Genomic DNA, 10,330 nt, shown 5'->3' with positions numbered 1-10,330 from the left:
AAACGTCTGGACCAGGGATTATCACCTATACCAGGGGTGGGGAACGTCAGGCCCGGGGGCCATTTAAGGCCCACGAAATCATTTCGTCTGGCCCTTTGTGGGTCCTGGCAGATCTCTAGCTCAGAAGGATCTAAGACTGGTGATCCGCCCCCTTTTTCTCCCTTGCAGAAGAGTCATTAGCTATGGAGCTGCTAGGACCGCATAAGAAACTGTGTTAACCTTTTCTTACCTGGGCCATGGAGAAACATATTCCCTCTGTACTACAAGAGGGCTGGGGGCGGAAGTGGTGACAATGGAGGGGTTAAAGGGGGCAGGGCCAGAATGCGCGGGGGGGGGAGTTCTTAGCCAGTGTGTCCTCATTTCATCCCTGCAGGCGGAGATAGCAGTTGATAATTTTGTATGGCCCGCGAATGATGTTATAAATATCCAAATGGCCCCTGGCGGAAAAAAGGTTCCCCACCCCTGACCTATACCATACTATTTAACATCTATCAATATATCTAATTCTCAACATGGTCTAATCTGTGAATACTTAAATCCTGAGATTGGAGCTATAGACAGACAAATCTTTCTTCAACCCTGAAAAAAAGTTCAAGGTTTGAAGAAAAATCTGAAATCTATAAAAAAAAGATGGGGTGTTAACAACCTAAAATAATAGAAGCAGCACCTGTAGTTTTAAGAAACAAATGCTCTCTCAGTGGCTATTGTGAGGGTTGCTATGCAACCACAACAGTAAGGACAGCCTTCAACCTTGGTTTCTGTCAGTAAAAGGCATGGGGAGCATACAGGGCATTTTCCAGGACTATTTTGGCCTTTGAGGGAGGAGTTATTGGGGCCATGCCTGGCAGCAACCACTGGGTGACTTGATACCACACAACTTGCATGGCTCACCGAAGACTGGATGCTTGCTGCTGTTAAGCAGAAGTCACCTCACGAAAGCCAGTGTGATGTAGTGGTTAAAGTTTCAGATTATGATCTATGAGACCCAGATTCCAAACTACATTCTTCCATGGCAGCTCTCCAGGTGAGCATGAGCCAGTTACACATTCTCAGTGTGACCTACCTCACAAGGTTGTTATGAGGATAAAATGGAGAACAGGAGAATGATGTAAGCTGCATTGGGCCCTACTGTGGAGAAAGGCAGGGCATAAAAGAAGTAAATAAATAATAAATACAGCAGAAGATGAGAGGCAGATAAAAGGTAGGTGGGTGGGAAGGCAAGAAGGAAGCAAGAAAAAGGAAGAGGCTATGGGGGCTTCCAGGGAAGGGAAAAGGGAAATAGTGAGAGAGAGGAAAATGAGATGCCCCATGCAAATCCTTGTGGGTTCCCCACTTGTATGAATCTAATGCAGGGAGATGGTCAAGAAGTTTGGAATGGTGTCATCAATATGCTGATGAAACCCAGCTCTATGTTGTTTGAGCACCCAGGAGCTGCCAGCTCAATCCTGCATCAATGTCTGGAGACCAACATACTCCATTGTAACAAGTAACAGGCTAAAGATGCATCCAGGAAGGATGGAATGGAGGCTGATAAGGAATCTTAGGGAGACCAGTTTCCCTGTTTTTGATGATCTGCTGGTTCATCCTGGGATGGACTGGGAAGTGAGCATAGCCCTGGAGCGAGGCAAGCAGACTGGCCTCTGTGGCACTACAAGCCAGTGCTGCAGCACCTATGATAGGCACTGGCTCGTCCATTGCCTGCTCCTGCAAACTGTCAACAGTGCAGGAGGCAGTTGGTGGGTGATCATTGTTACTACTGAAGGGTTCCAAGCAACTGGCCCCTTAGTTGCTAGAAAAGCCGCTGAGGCTTGGCTCTGTTTGCTCCTTGCAGCCTCCAGGGCAGTGGCCCACTGGGAAATAGCCAGTCTACTCCTGAGTTCATCTAATAGAGCAGTTTTGCACCTTAAGGTGCTTCTGAACTGCTTGAAAACAGGTGGCAGCGGTGGGTTTGGGTCCATTTTAGCAGCTATTTCTGGTATGTAAGATGCAAGATCCTTAAGTGGAAGAATGTGTCGCTGGTGACCAAGATCAATATAATTCATGGCAAAGTATTCCCCATTACTATGTATGGGTGTAAAAGCTGGACAATGAAGAAAGCAGCCAGGAAGAACGTTGATTCATTTGAAATGTGGTGTTGCAGGAGAGTTTTATGGATACCATGGACTACCAAAAAGACAAATAAGTGGTTTATAGATCAAATCAAGTCTGAACTCCCTCTTGAAGATAAAATGATCAAACTGAGGCTATCATACTTTAATTACCGGTACATTATGAGAAGACACTCACTGAAAAGACAATAATGCTAGGAAAAGTTGAAGGCAGTAGGAAAAGAGGAAGACCCAGCATGAGATGGATTGAGTCTATAAAGGAGGCCAAAGCCCTCTGTTTACAAGACCAGAACAAGGCTGTTAACAACAGGACATTTTGGAGGTCACTAATTCATAGGATCGCCATAAGTTGGAAGTGACTTGATGACACTCAACACACACACAACCCAATTGGCAGCTTGCCTGCTTTGCAGATGGGGGAGGGGAAGAGGCAGAGGCTACCTATGCTTCATCCAGACCCCTGTGGTAGACAACATGGCATCCCAACTGCAGTGTTTGCCTATCTGAAAGGCAAGCATGGAGGAGGGTGGGGAAAGGGAGTAGAGTCAGGCAAAGGCAAACCTAAGGTTGTCAGCTCCAGACTAGGAAATACCTGGAGCTTTTGGGGGTGGAGCCTGGGGAGGGCAGGGTTTAGGGAGGGGAAGGACTTCAATAGTGTATAATGCCATAAAGTCCACCTTCCAAAGTGGCCATTTTCTCCAGGTAAATTGATCTCTATCACCTGGAGATCAGTTGTAATGGGGGAGATCTCCAGCCACCAGCTGGAGGTTGGCAACCCTAGGCAAACCTTATGACATCTCTCTGCACATGTTGGGCTTGACAGTGGGCCTTAGGGTTGCCAACTTCCTAGAGGAAAAAAAAAATGTCCTGTCTCTTTAATATAGGCTTAATGGGGATGTTATTTACTTCCATGCCACAAAAAGCTTCATGTGCTCATTTCCACACATTAAGCCTCTCTTAAAGGGACAGGACATTAATTTCCAGGGCAATTGGCAAATTTAGTTGTCTGCAGGGGAGATTTGATTTATTGGATTTATTGGCCACCCTTTCCTGGCCAAACCAATATGTTGTTTTTACTTCCAGCAGGCAGGCCAGGCCAGGCACACTACAGCCAGGAGGTTGAGGCAAGAGTTCCCTCTGCAAGGAAAGGAAAGGCCAGACCAAAAATAAAATAAAATGCAAGAGAGCAGTGATGAGGGAGGATCTGAGTTCTCTTCTGATGTGTGAGATCAATGATAATCACATTTTAGACATAACAGTCTCAATGTACTTTTAATTTCATGTAAGAACGTTAAGGCATGCAGCTGTGCGCCACTTTCCATACAAATCCCCTTCTGTTGCTGCTATAATTTAGCCCTGCTAGGGAAAAGGACAGGGGCAGGCTCCTGTTCGCATGGATAGGAAGTGGGAGAAGGTTTTTTTTAAAAGCTAAATTAGAACACATGGGTCAGGTGAGTGAAATCCTGCTCCAGCCTCTTTTTTCAGCATCTCCACCGTTGGAGATGGACTAGGAGGAAAATGCTGAAAGCATCACAGCATAGTGAAGTAATATACTTGGTTTAGGGTTTAGTTCCTCCATGCTCAAAAAAATAGACTCTCACAAACACACCCAAATGCAGATGCTGGGAAAGAAGAAAAAAAACTAACATCCCAAAGTTGACATATCTCCCCTTGAGCTTTTCTGCAAGGGAGAAATTAATTGTCTCTAAAATGGAGAGCTATTTTCCTATGTCTATATCATCCAGAAGCAAGAATCCTTTGGATTAGGAGTACAGTCCCTGATAATTTCAGTCTGATTGGGTGGGAGTGTGAAAAGGTACAACCATAAATGTGTTTCGTTGTGAAAGCTATGGAATCTGAAAATTGATTAGCATGAGTTTTGATTCTAATTTTAAAGAAACTGGACTTTTGCCATAATTAATTAAATAATTAAAATGACAAAAGAATCAAGTATAAATCTGATGGTTTTTTTGCACCCCCAAACTGAGTTCCTCCTTGGGAAGCAGAGATCTCACTATTGCCATTTATCCCTTTGCAATCTCTGTTGTTAATATCTTTGTGGTCTTTTCAGAGTTACTATATCATCATCCTCAGTTTGTTGTTGTCATATTGTTTTTAATAAAGAATGAGAAATAAGTTCCAGACATGCTCCATCTCTTCCCTACTTGTTCAAGATATGTCAGGGGACGGAATCTGGAAGTTTCCTTCTTCCATCTGGTCTGCATGTAATACCAGTTTCCATAGCTTCTTATATATCCTTTGCCAATACTTCTGTGGTATCCCCTGATACTGAAGCAGTTGTTCTAAGGAGAGTGGCCTCCACACACTCAACTCAGTAACTTGTTGGAATATGGAATTTAGAAGACCTTTTTGGTGCCCCAAATCAGTAAAGCATCTCAGCATTGTAAGTTCGCCTCAATAAACAAAAAGAGATGTGATACTGCTAGGCATTGAATGGAGCTCAGGGTTTAACCAGAGAATATTCTGGGAATTTTGTGTCAGAGACTGCCAGTGACTTTTTTTAGTCACTTACAAAACAATGCAGTGGCCCGGTTTGGATTAGGGCCATAGCGCAAGGGCAGGGAGGGTTTAAGCTTGTGTCATTTTCCTGATCTAAGGCAGCCTTGGGGAGCTGTTATTCGCCTCATTTGGAAAACGTTCATGTTCTGATACTGCTTGGAAAGTGACTTCAAAAAACTCTGGGAGCTCTTGGCATGGCACCTCCTCACACATCATGTGAGAGGTTCCGTGGCACCCTTTAGACCTCAGTCTGAGCTTGGCTTCCCATCACATGGAATGCTTTCTGTCTTTAGTACATACCTTCCCTTTATTTTTTGTTCAAGGTCAAAAGATATACTGGCTGTCAGCTAATTTTTAAAAAGATTTTTTTTTCAATACAGAGTTCAGAAACAAAGATCACTGTGTTGTGGATAAACATCTGAAGAAAAAAATAATCCAGACTTTTCCTCTAATTTACCTTTTAACTAAGAAAAACGTTAAATAATCTTTACTTCAAATTATAATCTGACCTGTAATTATGACATCATATCTATCTGCCTTAGGGGTCTACCAGCCTCCAAGCAGGGGTTGGAGATCTGGAATTACAGTTCGGTCTTTAATGCAGAGATGTTTCCCTGCAGTCATCACCGACTGCTTCGAGGCTTCCTTTTGATTATGCATGTCTTTCCTGCCCATCAGAGGTCGCCTTGCTCTTCCTCAGCATTTTGCCCATGCTTTCCAGATACTGTTTTAGCCAGAATCTGGAATATGCAGGCAAAATGTGTTTTGGGAGAGTGAGCAACCTCTGATGGGCGGAAAAGGCATGCATAATCAAAAGGAAGTCCTGAAGTAGTCGACAGGGGTGAGCGCAGGGATCGTCCCTGCCCTGTGATGCAGAAGAATTCACAGTGGCGATGGATATCCACATGAAGGTGTTCTCTATGAGAGCCAGCGTGGTGTAGTGGTTAAGAGGGGCAGACTCTAATCTGGAGAACCAGGTTTGATTCCCCACTCCTCCACATGAGCGGCGGACTCTAATTTGGTGAATCGGGTTGGTTTCCCCACTCATACACATGAAGCCAGCTGGATGACCTTGGGCTAGTCACAGTTCTCTCTGCGCCCCACCTATAGGGTTGCCAACCTACCAGGTAGATCTCCTACTGATCTTCAGCCAATAGAGATCAGTTCACCTGGAGAAAATGGCCACTTTGGCAATTGGACTGTATGGCACTGAAGTCCCTCCCCTCTCCAAACCCCACTCTCCTCAGGCTCCACCCCAAAAAACTCCTGCTGGTGGCAAAAAGAGACCTGGCAACCCTACTACCTCTCAATGTGTCTGTTGTGAGGAGAGGAAGGGAAGACGATTATAAGCCGCTTTGAGACTCCTTAAAGGTAGAGAAAAAGTGGGGTACATAAACCAACTCTTCTTCTTCTATGGTACCACTTCATCTCCTCCCCATTGCCATTGTGGTTTTTACTGGCTTTAAAAAAAATGGCAGTAGGTATATCACTACTTTTTTTTTTAAAGCTCACCCTTGGTACAGTGGAGTGTGGTAGATGCAAGGATATATAGAAGGGAAATGGTGCCAGAGTTTTGGAAATCTGCATCCTCCTCGTTCACATGGTGGGCAAACCCGTTTTGTCTCCAATCATTCCAGAAACATCAGGGCAAAGCTGATTTGGGAAACTCTCCTTTTATGCATGGTCTTTTTCCACTGGATCTGCTTCTCTCTAACTGCACAATATTTGCAGTTAAATTCTCAAAGCACTATGCACAGGGGCTTTTTGCCTTGAAGAAATCCCAGGAGTACCTTGTGATCAATTATGCATCCTCAGTGAAAATGCAGAACTTCTGAACCACACATGAGTCCCTCACCGTTGAAAACACAGCTTTGTAATTGTTAGCAGTGTTTGTTTTAATTTGTCACCAGCCCCCCACCAGGATTATTTCATTTGATCTGAACCAAGTGGCCATTTTACAGCCAAAGCAGAGAAGGGTCCGGACACACACACCCCTCGACCAATTTGTTTCTGCATAACTCAATGCAAGGGTCATAAGAACATAAAAATACTTGCACGCTCATTTGTTACATTCATCGTCCCATCAGTAGTCTCATTCGCAAACAACAACAAAAAACAACAACAAAAGCCTTTCATGCCTATAAGAGGACACGTATAAGGGGAGGCTGGCAAATCAGCCTGGCTCTGTTCCATCATGCCGGGAACTGAAACTGACTCACGCTTGCTGTGAAACTGACCAAAAGCAGCTGCATAAGTTGTTTGTGATTATTTCAGCTGTTAAGTCCGTGTGGGAAGGATTCACGAGGTCGGAGATGGAGTTCAACAACAACCGCTTTATTGTATCTCCGCACAGAACTAGTTAACACAACGAGCAAACCCTGTTTATATGCCCCCCTGGCCGCCCGCGGCCATCCCCCTTGATCCATGATAGGGGGAACATAACCTCCTGGTGACCAATGGTACATGTTGGCTTAGAGCCAATGGGGTTCGTTTGCTTAACCAATAGGGCGAGCAGGGGTTAGGATCCTTCGTGCAGAACTCAAGCTCCTAAGTCTCCCCCTGCTTACTACCCAACTATATACATACACAACATCAGCATTCTCTCAACTGTTTGATCTGAAACTGACCCACACTCACTGTAATATTGACCAAATAAGCAGCTTCATAGTTTAACTCACTACTGCACTCAATAATGGCTTCAAGGGGAAGGGTAGGGCTGCCAGCTCTGGGTTGGGAAATACCTGAAGATTTTGGGGGTGGAGTCTGAGGAGGGTGGAGTTTGGAGACAGGAGGGACTTCAATGCTACAGAGTCCAGTTGCCAAAGTGGCTATTTTCTCCAGGGGAACTGATTTCTATTGCCTGGTGATCAGTTGTAATAGTGGGAGATCTCCAGCCACCACCTGGAGGTTGGCAACCCTAGGGAGTGGTGGGATGAAGGGAATCAAACACATGGGAGGGAGAAGCAAGAATGGGCATGGGGAGAAAAACCCAAAGTGACAAGTATGCAAAGGACCACCTTTCGATCTGGGATCAAGGCAGACTTTAACCTTTGGGTAAAACAGCATCGTGAAAACCCAGAGAAAATGCGAGGGGAGAGCGAGGCGACTTCTGAAGGTCAGAAAATGCATGCATAATGAAAACAAAGCCCTGAAGTAGTGGGGTTGACTGTGATGGGAACAACTCGTGCATCAAAGGTGAATGATTGGAGGATAACATTGTGTGGCTGCTCCAAACCCCACCTCCAGTTTGAGAGACAAGGCTGAGCAAATTCTCTGTGTGGAAGCACCCTAAGTCAGATCATAGAACTGAAAAATAGAACAAAGGAAACACATTTATTTTCAGTGGGTCTAAGGTAGTCTTGTCAACCTCCTGGTGGGAGCTGGAGATCTCCTGGAATTGCAACTGATTTCCTGACTACAGAGATCAGCTCCCCTGGAGGGAATACCTGCTTTGGAGGGTGGCATTATATCCTGCTAAGGGCCCTTCCAAAAACTAGGCTCCTGGAATTTCCTGACCCAGAATTGGCAACCCTAGTTTAAAATAATCTAGATTTTTATTCTAGAGTTCCAGAAACACATCAATAGTTTGTGGGGAGGGGAAGAGAAGAAAGGAGGAACCCCTGAACCCCTGAGCTGGCACAATGTTAAAAATAAAACCAGCTTTAAATTAGATAAATGAAGAATATACATATTTGTTTTACTTATTCTGCTGTAAAGTTTGATTTAAAAATATTTTTCCTTCTAGGGAACTATAGTGACTTGAAAAAGAAGTTCATAATACTCAATCCAAGAGACAAAACGATCAATTGTTAAAGGTAAGCCATTGCTAGAAAGTAATAGCTAGAGATTATTTTTGACAGCCTTAGCACAATTAAAAGTACATTTCAGTAGATAAAAGCTCTGAAAATAGAGGCTTAAAGTAGAAAGGAAAAAAGTAGAAACCAGAAGTTGCAGCCATGAATAAATCAATAAGAACAATTCAAGAGCAAAACCTTCAACGTGAATATAATTATTTGTTCCTTTCTTCTAACGCTCTATCTTTGATTGCTGGGAGATTAGAAAACTGCCAAGATACAGAGGAAAAAAGATTGGCGCTAAACAAGTCTCAAAAATGCTAAATGCAAAAACTCTGTGCAGACTTTTTAGAAGTGGTTATAAATGCGTTAATGGGGAAGAGGACTTCGCCCAGAGCTTGCACATGTACAAATTGTATGTAGAGCATGAGAAGTGTACAGAGCCTCCATGTATATACTCTGAATGCACAGAAGCTGTATGCAAAAGATTTAGTCAGCATCTAGAGCACAGAGACAGTGCCAGCAGGCATGATCCCCCGATCACTGCAAGCTTGAGAGTAATTGTAACATACCCAAGTTTACTAAGGTTTCTTCTGTTTGCTGGTACTGTACCTTTAATAGAGGCTTAATGTGTAGAAATCAGCAGGTGAAGCTTTTCATGCCATGGAGGCAAATAACATCACATGGTAAATAGCATCCCATTAAGGCAGGACATTTCCCCCCCAGGTGGCTTGCAACCCTAGAGGACCTGACTCAAACAGGTTTCCCGGATATGTACAGAGATATGTAAAGATACATGTACATTCATGCTTGTCATCTATGCTATGAGTTTGCTCTGCAGCATCCACCAGTATACACATAGCACACATTTGCTAGATACAGTGTGAATAGTGGTTAGAGTGCTAGGCAAGGATCTGTGAGATCCAGGTTCAGATCTGCCATGAAAGTTCGCTGAGTGACTTTGGGTCAGTCACACATTCTCAACCTAACCTACCTCACAGAGTTGTTGTGAGTATGGAAGAGAAAAGAATAATGTAAGCCACTTTGGGACCCCATTGGGAAGAAAGTGGAGGTACACATAAAATAAAAAAATACATTTAAAGAGTTGTGCAGCACTAAGTCACTACAATTTGGCAAGACTTCATTCTAAACTAGGAAAAGATGATGGGTTAGATCCAACCAGTTTCTCTGTCTCTGTCTATGTCTCTCTCTCATGATTTTTCTTCTTTTCAACCAGTACAAACTATATGTTTTTGTTTTCCTTTGTCCAGCAAACATGCCTCATTTCCTGGATTGGTTCGTGCCAGTGTATCTGATGATCTCCATTCTCATCTTGGTGGGCTTTGGAGCTTGCATATACTACTTTGAGCCAGGACTACAGGAAGCACACAAATGGCGGACCCAAAGACCAATCATGGATCGAGACCTTCGGAAAACTCTGATGATACGAGACAACCTTGCATTTGGGGTGCCTGAAGTCTAGTGTTCTGGTCACGCAGACCTGTGAAAGTTCCTAAAAGCAAAGTCAGTTTTCTGGATGAAATAACAAAGTACTCTATGACTTGCTCAGGTCAGTTTCTGGCGGCAAGTAACATGATCAGTCCATAATTTCCTTGCCAAAAAGGGTCTCTGTTGATGAAACATTCCCTGTTGTCCTTTCTGTCTCTAAAAGCAAACCTTGTGGGATGCTGTCTGCCCAGAGCTCCTGATACTAAGAGGCATCTCTTCAGTTGGGATCCATGAGATTTCAGTTGGGATCCATGAGATTTCATTAGCCTTCTGAGAATGGTTATACCTGCACATGAGATTTAGCCCTCTGCAAGAGTATAAGACTGTAGTGTTTGGGTTCTTAATGACATATAGAATTTTTCACTACGTGTGTGCCCTGAGTATTTGGTCCAGTGCCTC

At 43.9% G+C, this 10,330-nt stretch overlaps 1 protein-coding gene across 1 annotated transcript; it reads left to right on the top strand.

Moving 5' to 3' along the window:
- The first annotated feature begins 9,697 nt into the window (after positions 1 to 9,697).
- Positions 9,698 to 10,011, top strand: SMIM45 (small integral membrane protein 45). The gene has a single exon (XM_056847531.1). The coding sequence runs from the start codon at positions 9,699 to 9,701 to the stop codon at positions 9,903 to 9,905; it is 207 nt and encodes a 68-aa protein (XP_056703509.1). The 5' UTR covers position 9,698; the 3' UTR covers positions 9,906 to 10,011.
- The last annotated feature ends 319 nt before the right edge of the window (positions 10,012 to 10,330 follow it).

The sequence above is a fragment of the Euleptes europaea genome, chromosome 3 (genome assembly GCF_029931775.1).
Source record: "Euleptes europaea isolate rEulEur1 chromosome 3, rEulEur1.hap1, whole genome shotgun sequence".
Taxonomy (NCBI): domain Eukaryota; kingdom Metazoa; phylum Chordata; class Lepidosauria; order Squamata; family Sphaerodactylidae; genus Euleptes; species Euleptes europaea.
The sequence above is the reverse complement of the archived record's forward strand: the minus strand, read 5'-3'. Positions and strand labels throughout refer to the sequence as shown.